Here is a 14,892-nt window from a genome sequence, read left to right as displayed (position 1 = left end):
AACAACAAAGAGATTGTCTCCTAAACTTCACTTGACAATTCTATAAGAGGTTTTTTTCACCTTCAATAATAATTATCAAGGAAAAAACTAGAGAATGCTGAAAGTAATCCACATAAAGAATCAAAGCTATGGGGTAGGAATTTAACAGCTACCTAACCACATTACATCGCTTGTCACGATGTGATACATGTGATTTGTGTGATATTGCTAATATAGCAGGAAGAAAAAAGTAAAGTTTATTTTAAGGCATACTATCCTCCAACAATCACCATTAGCACCAACACATCCAACATCTCATGTAATTAATGCCACGCGTTTTCATTATCGTTCCATACAGGCCATAGAACCCTGTTGTACACCAACAATAAAAATGGAACATTATGGCTGCTGTTGTGAACTATGGTTGAACGGGGAAAAAATATAGTACGTGCAGCTTGTCACCTGCCAATTCAAGAGCCAACAAAGACCAGACTTCTAAAGAGTTATTAGTTCCGCCAAGTCAAATACTATATCAGCGGTTACAAGCTTATCGTTTCAAAATTCCGAATGAATTAATCACAGGACCTTCCAAACTATATACTACCAAGTCTAGTATATTAGATACAAGTATCAATTGTAACCAGGATGATCAACATGCTAACTCTCAGCACAAGCATATGTTCCTGCTCCGTCGCTGATTACAATCCTCGCATCCCTTGATGAAGGCTCTAATAGCGAGATGTTCAGAGGCAAATGCCATAAATGCAGAAAATACAAGACCACCTCCAACCATCAGACCCAACCTGTGGATGCGTACAACAGATGAGTAATGATAATTGAGATAAACAGGAAACTCTACCTCTATTCTTTATTTTAATCATTGCGGCGGATTTAGCAGATAAGTCAATGCAGCAAACTCATACAAACTTTGATGTACGCATGCAAGAATATTTGCCTCTTAAATAGCATTGAATTGAGTAGTCAACAAAACAATAATTATTATCAAATCCATCAAGAATCATAGTTCTAGAAAACTATTATGTTGTACTAACATGTAACACGTCAGATTTCATAAGGAAATCCTAAGCAATGGACATTTATCAAGCTCTTATTTCCGGGCAACCAAAGCTAGACAGTTATCATCTTGTAGACAGTGTGTAATTATTATTTGTTGTTTCTCTAGTTAGATATGAATACCCACTTGAGATTGCAAATTGCCAAAATTATACTACAGGTCAGATTTCAAACGTTTTTCTATTAACTGTGAAGTTGAAATTGCAAAGGAACCTGCAGGTAAATAAAAAAAAATAAAATAAAATAAAATAAAGAAAACACAGCTATAGATGCTTGGATAATATTAACAAGATTGCAGCAAGAAGAAATTTTCACCGTCCTAATACTAGTAAGGAAAAACACAGCAGTTTACCTTGCGAAGAGAGCAGTGATTCCGAACAGGCATGGTAATGAAGGTACAATGATAGCTAGAGATGTCATCCCTAACCAATAAAACCATGTCACTATGTCACACCTAGATACATTTCGCTGAAAACCTGCACATATTTTGTAGTTAGAATGGAGAACAAGGAAATGGTCATTGACATTATTCATTTTGCTTGCCAAACCTTTGTCTGAGTCATGATCTGAAGAATCATTGCGACCATAATTAGAATGATCTGCAGTCCATTTTCCCCATTGGTAGATAAAATTTAGATAGCCTCCAAATGTTACTAAAAAGGTCATAAAAGTCCACTCATACATCAAAAGTAGGCCAGTCCACGGAGTCACTTGATGGGGAATTAATATAAATGCAAACCCAAGGGAAAATGCAGTGACCATAAAACAGACAACAACAGAGATTGGACCTAAGTGAGCAGGTAGCTTGGAATGTGTGCCGCTGAAGAACTGTCAAAAAACCAAACTTAGGGAAAAACATGGGAACATATCTATTCAATGACATAGTATCCAAATGTAATATGAACATATTACAATGATTTCACATAGGAAAAAATAATAATATCTGTCAACTAGAACAGAAACAGTTGGAGGTAAAATCATACAGATGTGCAAGGTCTTTGTAACACCCATAACACCACTAGGTAAATTGATCTACTTCGTGCATATAGACTGTCCAAATAAGTCGATTAAGCTTCTATATGCTCCTGGAATCAGGATGCTATGCTTGAATAAAGTAATTCTGCCCTCTACCTCTCCATCCCTATGTTGCGTTTGATCACAAGTGAAATTAGTTTTTCAAGAACCATTTTTTCAGTCATTACAGAAAAGGAACTATAAAATATGTAGACCATATATCTTAAAAAAGAAAATATCACCTATCTCAGAAAAGGAACAAAATAAATGAGAATATTTTTTAAAGGATAGAAATGAAACCAGCAATTCTCTCTACTAATCAAGTGTCTCATAAATAGAATGGTGAAATATCTTCTAAAAGAATAACTGAGAATATCTCATCATCCCATCATTCATAAAAAGCAAGGATTTCTAATATACTCACCCTCAAGCTGGATTACATATGTTATCATTCCTAGCTTGCTCACTAAATCTTTGAAACTTGGTTTATGAAGACTGCTTGCCAAAATGCTAATTGTTCACTCCCCAACAGAAAAACATGCCGTAAATGCATTCCATTATTGATTTTCCCCTTGATGAAATGGCAATCAACATCTATATGTTGTTTGCAGATGACATTATTTTGGTCGATAAGGCACATAAAAGATAAGACACATCAAAGAGTAAATGCTAAATTCGAATCTTGTTGAGAAACAGACAATTGTTAAAATAGGAGATGACCTATAACTGAAAGCTTTAAGCATCTCAAATCAATTTGCAAAAGATAGAGGGGTAACTCGGATCATTTTTGCAAAAGCATGATAGAAATATTTTACATAGGAAGGAAGCAGCATGGTTGAAATGGAAAAGAACATTAGTTGTTCTTTGTGATCATAAGGTACCTTGTAAATTTTACAAAACGACAGTTAGACCTATTATATTACATGGAGTTGAATGTTATACTATGAATCGAGCACACGAGCAAAAGATGAAAGTCGTAGAAATAAAGATATTAAAGTGGATGTGTGGATAGATAAGAAATGTGAACATTAGAGATAAAATCGGGATTATGCTTATTGACGAAAAACTCCGAGAGATATGTTTGAATAATATGAACATGCATTTACACAACTAATAAATGCTCAAGTTTGGCAACATGAGACCATAATAAATACATATTAATCGAGTAAGAGGGGAGGGATCAAAGAAGACTTGATTAACGATGATTAAATAGAATAAAATTTATTTAAATATAGATGTGAATATAATAAGAGAGTCCAATGATATAAGAGGATTCATATTGCAGACCCCACTTAGTAGGATAAAGCCTTGGTTGTTGTAAATGTTGTTGTATTTAAGTCTCCTTAACCATATTCCGTCACATGTGTGAGCCAATGCCCAAAATTCAACTTGCCTATTGGTTGTTGGAACCCAAGTTGTTTCATACTTCTCTATCATAAGATTATCCTAGACATTGCCTAAAGTTGACCTTCTGTCCACCAAAGAACCAACCCTGTAAGCATCAAAGCAACCCTCTATCACTCTATGATCACCTTCTTGGAAAACAAACCTTTTCCATGTGCTTTTTCAATACCTCAAATTCTACAAACACATCAAGGTGTTTCTTTTTGGTTTTCCTTCTTTAAAAAAGTGTGCCGCCATACTAACTACAAATAGGAAGACAGGTCCTGAGTGAGATAAAGGAATTATTTATGCACTAAACTTGAATAGCGCTTCCAATCAACCACATTACCACCCTCAATACCTAAATGTTAGGCTTTTGTAGGTTTATTTTCTGGTTTGTAGCTATTGGTACTTATCTCTTCAAGAAGATCAACCATGAACAACATCCATAACAAGGAAGTATCTTAGCATCCTTTGCTAGAACTCACCTATAAGATATCTCTTTAAAGAAGCTAATTTTTCATGATTATCCCTTATAATAATGGTGTCATCTAAAAACACTATAAGGATAGTAATTTTATCATCATTATTGTTTGTAATGATTATCCCGGGTCTGTTGACATCCTGAGTGAACTTTTCAAACCATTGCCTTGAAGATTGTTTTGAACCAAAGATTTTTCCAAACCAAGTTATGGTGTCATCTAAAAACACTATAAGGATAGTAATTTTATCATCATTATTGTTTGTAATGATTATCCCGGGTCTGTTGACATCCTGAGTGAACTTTTCAAACCATTGCCTTGAAGATTGTTTTGAACCAAAGATTTTTCCAAACCAAGTTAGATTGCTTTTTTTCCCAAAACAAGGAGGATCATTCATATAAATTTCACCATTTAGGTCATCATTTAGAAATGTGTTCTTCGCATCCAATCTTATCTTGTATTAGTTGACGCTTCGATTGCATTGAACTTCAGTATTAAAACTCACTTAGATTCCATTGTTTCCTTCTCTAATTCCAGAACATCCCGAGTAATGTTCCTTTGCAAAGTATTCATCTCTTCTTGAATTGTTATTCTCTAATTTGGATCATCGGAGTTTCTTGTGTATGTCTTTTATGTTGTTAACAATATAAATATGAATCGATCAATTTTCTAACATCTCAAGCTTGCTTTTGAGATAAATGTTTAGTCAATTAACTTAACATTGGATTAGAGCGGGAGGGAATGTCAAGTGTTTGAATTCCACCAATTTAAGAAAATACATAAACAATTCATGTGTTAAGAGGATAGGGCCAATCAAGTCAAGTATTCAAACCCACATCTGAAGGAGGGTGTTAACTAAATAAATATAAATTAATTTTTTTCTCATTGACTCGAAGCTTTTGGGATAAGTAGTTAGTAATCAACTTTAACATTTTTCTTAGACAATAGGATAATTAAGGCTTAATATTTAGTAAATATCTTCTCATAAGAAGAAATGGACCTTGATATAAGATTTTGGTCTAATCCCATTCCTAAAAACCATAAGTTGTCCAAAACTAGGTCTTTACTACATAGCTTGATAGCATGCCCAACATCTTATTGAGTCAAACTTGCTCGATAGCATGTTCAACATCTTATTAAAAGTCAGACTCTTTATCTTACTAAGCTTTTTATCACAACTTTAAGAATGTTTTCTAGTTAAATATACAAGTAACTCAAGAGGCCATGAGCCATCTTCCCTTATTTTTAATTTTATTTCTTATTAAATGAGTGACAATATGGATACAATGAAACTCATCGTTAGATAGAAGTGGTGAAGGGGAAAAACTAAGAGACAAGAAGTGGTAGGTGATAGTTCAATTTTGGATTCTCCGTAGTCATCTCTTCATGTGAAGTCTCCCCTTGACGAGAAGGCTTTTGGAAAAAATAAAATTAGTATTCAAGAAAGGTAACATGCATCACTCCATGAACATAAGTATACAACTAAGTGATGGAGAATAGCACTTGTATCCATGTTGAGTAGCTGAATACCCAATGGACACATTTGGTTAATTTTGGATAAGGTTTTTAGAGGTTCCAAGGATGGATATGCAAAAAAAAAAAAAAGTGCATCCAAACAGCCTAAGTGGAAGACGTAGGAATATGAGAAAGATTCAAAATTTGGATATGCTAGTAAAAGGGGAGTGATATTGAGAAATTAATCTGAAGGACTAAAGAAATTCTATCTATGAGATAGGTGGTTATTAGAACGGCTTCACTTTAAAATATGTTGGAACTAGTGGGTTCTAGCAACTTCAAAAAGATCACAATTATTTCCCTTTTTGCTACACTATTTTATTTAATTTTATTAATTTAAAATTTAAATTTACTTATTTGTAATTAGATTATTAAGTTTGATTTAATTGAATTTTAATTTTAATTCATAATCCATGATTTTTCCAATTTAAATAAACATATGTTAAATTAAATAATTTAATTTATGATTTAATTTATTAAAATTACTAAACTTATTGAACAAGAATTATATTCCATTAAATAAATTAATTTGAATTATATAATAATTATATTAAATATTAATCCTAAACTAATAATAATGATTTATTTATTTAATTCTATTCTTAAAAATTAAGCATATAATAATTAGTTTAAATTAATAAGTTTAACTCCTAAAACTTCATCTAAAGAGTTCTCGATGCAAGCCTTCACTTTGTTTAAAGAGTCCTCATCTCCTCAACAACACCGACAAACCTACAACCTAAAAGCTTCAACTTCCTCCTCCCTTATGCCCAAGCACCTCCAACCTATCTGTCTCCCCATGCAACAAAGCTTTGACACCGCTCCTCGTAGACTCCCAAGCCACTTCTCAAGTTTCTTCCTCTCAAAGGTAGGTTTTTTTTACATTTGGATCTCAAAAGTATGAGGAATATATTTGATTTCATCCAAATCATTCTCAGAAAGTAAGGATTACAAAAATGAACTCAAAATATCAATTCCATGGAATTATGATTACCTAATCATGAGGAATACCTCAGCTATTTATGGAATAAGGAATAGTTATTCTTTCGTTATTCCATTCTCCAAACAATACTTATCCTTCCACTATTGAACCCTTCAAAGCAAATATGTTATGAACAATAAAAGAGAATCCATTGGACTAAAACGGCTATGTCAGTGGATTAAAATGGATCGAACAAGCTAGATAAATCGATCATGTTGGTCAAGCTAATTAGTGCAATTAAGTTAGGTAGATTAATTGAACCAACTAGACTGGATAGCTTGAGTAAATCTCAAACCAAGCAAAATGGTTGTTGGATCATACCAAAAGGATTGTGCAAGCCGGACAAGCCAAGATTATTCATTGTACATGACTTGTTACATTCCTACATATTAAACATAAGAAATCAACTAAAATATTTTTTTATTCCATTAACTTAATAAAAACAAATGATCTATGGGTGGATTTAGAATTTGTTTGTGGACCAATTTTTGAATATTTTTTCAACAGCCGAAATTGAGTGAACATTTTTTCATCCAACTAAAATTAAGGAGACGAAGTTTCCATCGCCCCCCCCCCCCCCTCCAACTCACAGAAAACTCCATTTGGCGAGGATAAAAAAGCCAACAATCTTGAACAAACTTGCAAAGCAAGTTTCATTTTGGCCGCAAGTCACAACCACAAGTTGCTCTAGGGTGCAAGTTCGCAACCTGGTTGCGAATTGTTGCAGCCCCATGAACTCTAGACTAACAGTGAGTTGCAGACATCGACTGTGCTCTTTTTCACCCCCCCCCCCCCCCCCCCCCCCCCCCCCCCTCCTTTCTCTCTCCATTTTATGATTCAACTACTTATATTTGTCATTCAAGAAAAGGTTAGAGAGCCCCAATTTAAATAGACTATGCAAAAAAAAAAAAAGGTTGGTCCAATCAAACCCTCTAGTTTTCCAAGTTTGATGATGCATTATTTTCTTGATCAACAAAATAAAAAACCAACTTCCTAATGTCTTTTACATTAGAAGACTGACCTGTTGATTTGTATTCACAAAAGAAGATGAAGCAACACCAACACCAGAATATGCAGGAAGTGTGCCTGATCTGTAATGTGAGTATATACGCCTTACATAATCAATTACAGAACTTCGAGAAAAGTTAGTGGTGAAATCTCTGCTCGCCTGTGAAACAGAAACAAACTACTAAAAAGGGTATTTTAGAAAATGTCATTCAAAGTAGCAGCATAAATAAAATTACTAACCTGAAGAAGTGATCGATAATAACATATAAACAACAAGCAAACTGGAAATGCAAATAGAATTTGCACCAACAGCTGATCATGTGGATTTCTTCCGCCACCAGTTCCAGGAAGCGATTCTTCAAGTTTCTCTCGCACATTCTGTAATACAGTACAAACAATGCCAAAAAAAACTAATTGTCAACTACATGAACAGTGTAAATTAGGTTTCTAATTAGCATGAACCAGTCGCACAATTATGTCAGAAAATGAAGTCCAATAGAAAGCACTGTGATCCTAAGGGAAAAGTTACAAAGAAATTCACAGAATAAATAAAGCTATCAGGGCAATCACCTGCCACACATCTACTGGTTTCAGAAGCCAAGCTGTCCACCAGTCCCAGGGCTTCAGGGGTCCCAGGGTGTAATGAATTACTTTGAGTTCCTTTTCATCAACCATCCACTGCACAGCAAGCACAAGTCATCTAATGCTAAAACAGGGTGCATTTAGAAATGCCAATTAGATGCTAACATGACCATTCAGAAATGCAAGTTGACAATGTATTGCAATTTTAAAGGTCACCAATTATCAATCAAAAGCTTGCTAAACACAAGGTTTTGAAGAGCATACCAGTTCCTATGTCCATTAAAGTAAAAAATGGGTCTGATCTGGTGATGTGTGAATTACAAAGCAAAAGTAAAGTAAATGTGGAGCACTCGTTGCTGCATTCATAAGACCTATCAGGCAATCAGAATTCCAAGATCTGTTTGTAGATAACATCTCTAAGACTGTTAATTAGGAGAGCAATGCAGGATCTATTGCCAAACTGAACCTTTATAAAACTTACTGCACTACTGATGATCAGAATTTTGTTAGCTGAAACTTAATTCCTTTGCCAAGTTTTCACACACTCACTTTCCAAGCCCACTTCCATAAAACACTCACTTCTAAAGGGCTAGCATTTCATGTATGTATTTATTATTCCATTAATGATCTTTTCCTTTTTGATGAGTTTTGCAAAGTGACCTTTTTATGTTGCATCAATTGGTATCGAAACTGAATTCCTAATTTGGTATCCATACGAGTTTCCCAATTCCCTCTAGCACTTGTTTTATGTCCTTGCAATTCCGTCATCTAAGCTGAGCTCATGCACCCCTCAATCGATCTCACATCCTTATTAGAAGTTCCTGAGCCACAGAAGTCGAGTACAGAAAAGATCTGTCTTCCCTACTCTCAAAGCCCTTCACACCATCATCCTGGCCAAATCAAGTCCTCTGCCAATCGTCCGCATGCCCACTAAGGTCAACCTCCCTCCTCACATTCACATCGCGTGCACCCTTAGTTGTGCTGCCCCACAAGTCGAGCCACTCCACTGCTTCTCCCAACCTCTCAACCTCACTGATGTCATATGTGCAACACATTTTTGCAACCTCATTGCCAAGCCTCACTGATGTCATACGTGCAACACATTTTGCAACCTCATTGCCAACTGAGCCCTATGTAGATTGCATCAGTGTCATCCAGCGACAGGGCAACTTATTGATCAGCCCTTTCCATGACCCAGCGCTTTGCACCAAGCTTCCATGCACAAACCCTTGCACCAAAGCAGGAAATCCCACTATAGCAGTCCCTAGCTACCTCTCACAAACTGTGCACACGACACTGGCACTGCCACTGCTACAACACCCCCAAACCCAGTACACTATCTTCTACCTTTCATTTCATTGCGTATAAAGCTGAAGGCCCAACGTATACATATACCTTGGAAGTAAATTTAACTAAGTTCACATAAAAGGAAAACAAAATGAAAAGAAAGGGGGCAGCAGCTGTTTATAGAGGTTTAAGTTGTGGGATTCAACATTTGGATCTATCACAAATACTGGATCGACTCTAAGGCATACATTACAATAAGTAACTGTGATATGCCCATTTTTCATATATTTAATTACTATAATTTATTTTAATTTATTAAGAAATATTAAAGCTGTTTTGAACTTTAAAATTTTAAAATGAGCCTTCAAAGATGGAACTTTGAACTTGTGTCACATTCAAAATAAGAGTTTTGAGATAGCTTTTGCACGACTCAAATTTTACTTGATTTAGAGTTTCATTGAATAAGTTATAGTTGAACCAAGCTAAACCAAGTTAATTTCAGTTCAATTCAATGGAAGAATTAGGTTAAACCTTGGTTTGAGGTGCTTGGAGTTAGCAGATCCCCTTCTATACCATGTGATTTCCCCTCCTCTTCCACACACAAACACCTTCTTCTCCCCTCCTTCATTCATTTTTTCCCATTATGAACCTCAAACTAGAGTTCCACTTATTATTCTTCTCTTTGCAAAACCTAGCTGTATCCTAACCCACTCTTTGATAGTCGCCCTCTTCAAGATCCAGCAGCCACTTTCTAGTGATATGACAAAAAGGAAGGACCCATCTCTTCAAGGATAGGTAAGGCATTGTTAGTCCTATTTTTCTGTGTTCATAGTTTCAAGGGTGGCCTTGCATCTTAGCGTGTAAAATAAAGACTTTTGGGCCTGATCTATATGTTTTATTGGAGTTAAAAGGTAGTTTGATTTGAGGGCGGCTACAAAAGAAGGAATTTGGTGCATCTAGAGGGAATATACTTATCGCAAGTTTCAATTCGACATAGAGTCAACCAAAGAGGTAATGTTATGTTACTGAGATAGAATTGCAATTTGGTGATTTGGGCAAACTTTGGGCTGAGCCAAGGTCTAAGCAAGTTTTTTAAGACGCTTAAAAGATGGGCATTAGTCCTTGTGACTACATTTTGGAATGTCAGATTTGTAACATATCCGCAGGGAGTCTGATTGGGTGTTTTTCCAACTTGGGCAATGCTGCTCTAAACGTGTTTGGAGGTGAAATAAAGGATTTTTGTGTAAGGAAAAGTAATAGACTTCTAAGGTGGGGGATACTGTACAGGTCACTGGACCACCTATAGTTAGAATTATGATGTTCCAAGCTCATTGGAAGGTTCAAACATTTGTTGTGATGCATGTTCGCATCATTGTTTTTACTGAGATATCATCCCTGTGATGGAGGACACTTTACAAGACTCACGCGTTATCTGGCAGATATCAGCTATCATTCTTAGTAAATGGTCCCTACAATGAAGGGCACTTTGTGCAACTCTTACATTACTTGGGCTCCAACCATCTTTCTGCGGTGGTCCCTGTGATAGAGGGCACTTTGTGTGACTTGTGTTGCATGGCATGCTCCGACTATTTTACTTTATGCATTTTTAGACCTTCCGTCATGTAATTGGAGGTTATATTTATTCTACCATGGTGTAGATGCTGACTGTGTGCATGTTGTATTGGATGGAGCACAGGTATGTGGTGCAGTATATGGAAAACATATATCATCCTATTGGTTGAAATTTGTCATTTTATGCACTCTTTAGAGTGATACTTATATTTAGTTACATATGAAAAATCTGGATTGCACGTCGATTGATATTCTGCATGGCTGCCTCATTCTATACTTACTGTTTTGCATTGTATTTATTTTGGCCAACAGGACTTATGGTATATTTATGTTGCTGCACCCATTTTTTTGCCCTCGGATTCTCAAGCCAGGAGAAGCAAGTCCATAGTTCTGCTCGGAGGTGATCTCATGGTGCCAATAAAGACTGGGAACCAGACTCCATCGGACTTGACGCTTTCGCTGTTGGACTTTAAATTGGATTTCACAACTTTATGTTCAGTATTTTAGTAGTGTTATTCTGGATTTGTTGTATGACTTGGTACTTGATTTACTACTTTATAGTGCATGGAAATTTGATATTGTGACACAAATGTTAGATTCATGTATCGCTTGTTTTGTGTTTTAGGATCGCATGGTAAATTCTTTGTTGTAGTTGACTACTATGGGTTGTGCTATTGTGAAGAATAGAAAATTTTGGATTGACGTCAATTGTGTACATGTTATATGATGAAATTGTATCTATGACAAAGGAAAGATATAGCAGAACATCATCTCTTGAAATTAACCAAGCCTAGTTGTACATCCGGATGAGTCATCCCCTAACAAAGGTGAAGGTGTCTGACGCATGACAATATCTCACAGCACGTAGGATATGTTCATCCTTTAACAATCAACTGTATAAATCTTAGAAAATCATCGGCACCTTTAAGAATACAAACATCAATTAAATACTTTATCTACAGAGTGGTATAAGCTAAAGCCTTAGTGAACTCATCATTAATTTATTAGGTAATTTAGGCCAACAGAATAATCTATTTATAGGTAAGACGATAGTCATAATGTGCTAATGGTCAAATCCCTCCTTCCTTGCGCACAGAAAAATTGTAGAAAGTAAATCCATCAAAAAAATTCCATAATTTAAAGATTAAGAACCCAACTTTAAGAGGAAGATATCCAATGATAAATCAAAATTTAAAGAAAACATTTACTTTTCCTTAACTCAAACAAACTTAATAATTAAACCACAAAATTCAACCCCAGAAGACCCCTATGATAAAAATATCCAATTATAAAACTAATTTTAAAAAATCATCCAAAACATTTACTTTTTATAAACTCAAAGAGCCTTACAATTGAACCATAAAATACAACCTAGAGGACCCCTATGATAATTTGATCATAGAAAAATCCTCTATTGACGTAGACCTAGAACTCCTACCAATTTGACTTTAAAGACTACTTTGATACCTTGACTGGAGAAAAAGATACTTAACTATACAACTTTGATTCTTGCTAACCATGGATATCTCATCCACGAGGCCTCAGAATGCGCTGCATCAAATGTTCGTTTTTGTCATTCGTTGATATTAATTACAATATAACATGTTTTGATTTTTGTATAACTCATTAACTGTAAGCTCACCATCCATAATTTCCTAATCCTCTCTCTCTCTAATAAATATATCTCATCCTTCTCAATTAAATTATACCACACTATACCATAGACACTGCTTAATCAATAAACCGAATATCCTTAATTGCTTTCATGAGAAACTAGATTTTTCATCTAAACTTATGAGAAATCTTCTTTGAGATAATTTGTCTTGTCGATTATCCATCCATTGTGAAACATCAGTGCAAGATAAATTTGGGTTCATTATCCATCTACTGATAAGAGTTGGAGACCACTCTAGCATCGTATGCTAGAATACAAAATAACATGATGCAACACAAGCCTAAGTAATGGAATCTTTGTCTTTAGTCATAGAAAAGCACAAAAAAAAAAATCAAGAGTGATTTAACAAAGTTTGTCCAACACATGCAATAAGATGTTGAGCCGTGTTAGTAGACACGACCAAAAATTACAATTCTACCTGCCAGCCGGCACCAGGCTCGGAGCCACGAGTAGCAGCAGCCTTGTAGAGGCTTCGTGGCCAGGTGAGGCCGCCATGAGATGCCCCGCCTGGTCGCACGACCTCCATGAGAGGCCTCACCCGGTCTCGAGGCCCCTGCGAGAGGCCTCACATGGTCGCAATGCCTCGTCTGCCATGAGGCCTCCACAAGGCCACCGCAAGGTTGCAAAGGCAGCCACGACCTCGCATCAACCTCCATGATGTCGCGGCAGCCATGCCTAGCCACCGCCCCATGGCAACAAGCTGTTGTTACTAGTTGCGTCATGTTTCCTTCCATTTGTTAATTTATTTTCCTCTACTAATTCCCCTATTAATTCCTTATGTTTTTTTAAGTTAATTAACATTGCCCATGACGAATTAACCGCGTCATGGCCGATCTCAAGCCCAAATAAAGGAGGGTTACGTTAGGTTGTCAGCCAATATTAAACTAAGGCAAATGTTCAATGAATAGATCCATTAAACAATTGTGTTAATGCTAAGTTATTCTCTGAAAGGAATGCGTTGCAGGGTTCAACTGTAAAGTCTCGTCAAGGAATGCTACATCTCTAAAACTCAGATGTAGTGATAAACATGCAAGAATTTGTGTTGCAGAGTCCGACTATAACGTATCGACAAGGACTGCTACATCTCCATCAGAAATTTGATGTCATGTTAAATAGGCAAGAATCCTAACATCCTAGGTTGGATAAAAACAAATATTATAGGAAAACTAAGGGGGTATTTGGTTTGAAAAAAATTTTCTATTTTCCGTTTTCCATTTTCTATTTCTGTTTTTCTATTTTCTGATCTAGTTTTTAGAAAATAGAAAATGCGTTTGATATACTGTTTTCTATTTTCTAGAAAAGAAAACTGAAAAATGCGTTTGGTTTGTTAATATGAAAAATTATAAATAAAACAGTTTTTTTAATAAAAAGACCATCTTATTCATGGAAAAGGAAAAATCATACAAGAAGGAGATCAAATCTAACCTTCTAATATGCAATATAAGAAAATACCTTGCCACCATTCACCTCTGTTGGCAACGTTTTTTCTTTTAGCAAAAGAATATTTATTCCTTAATAAGGAAAAAACATATTAGAATGGGGGTCAGACCTGACCTTCTAATACAACATTATATGACTCCAAACTCTTTACATGTATCGCACTATAGGATAAAAGGTTTATCAACTATACAAACTATCCACAAACCTCACACAACCTTTACAAGCATCAAGAAATGACATAGTGTATATCTTCTGTTGTAAAGTCACACCTCCCATGTACTTCTCACCAAAAGACTCTTCTTCATCAGATAAAAACATGCATGTTTTCTCTTCATCAGAAGACTCTTCTTCATCAGATGGAACTTTAACATCCACCTATTTGCTTGCTCACAAACATAGGACAAGGCAAGTTCATAATTAACATTTTCAAGCCAATTGTCATCTTTTCTACCCATAAAAGCACAAAAGTATATAACTGACATCCATTATATTCACTAAAAGTTTAAAAGACATACAAGAAATACTACAAAATCAAATGCATCCAAGTTATTCAAGAAATAAGAAAGAAATTACAGCTTTTGAAGGCATATTTTAATCTTGTTTTGTTTTCCAACAAATCCGATGATTACAGCCTTCAACTTAAACCTTCAACCGTATATATGATTTATCACAATGATTAATTAGCAGCAACATGAACCTGTAAGACAAGCCATTTTAGGTCTAGGTAAGTATTTATACTACTCAAGCAAACTATGTAAGTTCTTACTTAGTTGGAGCAAAATTTATCTTGCAGCTGAACTAATTTGGCACACTTTGCACAAAAACAAAAACAAACACACCAGGTAGAAAGTCATACCTGAAATTTGCCATGCCAAGAAAAACCAACCTTGCATGAAGAG

General features: G+C 35.5%; 1 protein-coding gene across 1 annotated transcript in view; it reads right to left on the bottom strand.

Moving 5' to 3' along the window:
• Positions 1-218: 218 nt before the first annotated feature.
• The window catches only part of LOC141812868 (inositol phosphorylceramide glucuronosyltransferase 1-like), a gene marked incomplete in the record, with an annotated part of 17,725 nt that continues 3,051 nt past the window's right edge, over positions 219-14,892 (bottom strand). Inside the window, 6 exon segments of the mRNA XM_074700816.1 lie at positions 219-782; positions 1,406-1,529; positions 1,602-1,881; positions 7,451-7,597; positions 7,678-7,815; positions 8,008-8,115. Coding sequence (XP_074556917.1) covers positions 644-782; positions 1,406-1,529; positions 1,602-1,881; positions 7,451-7,597; positions 7,678-7,815; positions 8,008-8,115 — 936 coding nt within the window.

The sequence above is a fragment of the Curcuma longa genome, chromosome 20, assembly GCF_044706935.1.
Source record: "Curcuma longa cultivar G26 ecotype Majalengka, Jawa Barat chromosome 20, ITB_CL_G26_1.1, whole genome shotgun sequence".
NCBI classification, from domain to species: domain Eukaryota; kingdom Viridiplantae; phylum Streptophyta; class Magnoliopsida; order Zingiberales; family Zingiberaceae; genus Curcuma; species Curcuma longa.
This window is presented reverse-complemented; position numbering and strand designations above follow the sequence as displayed.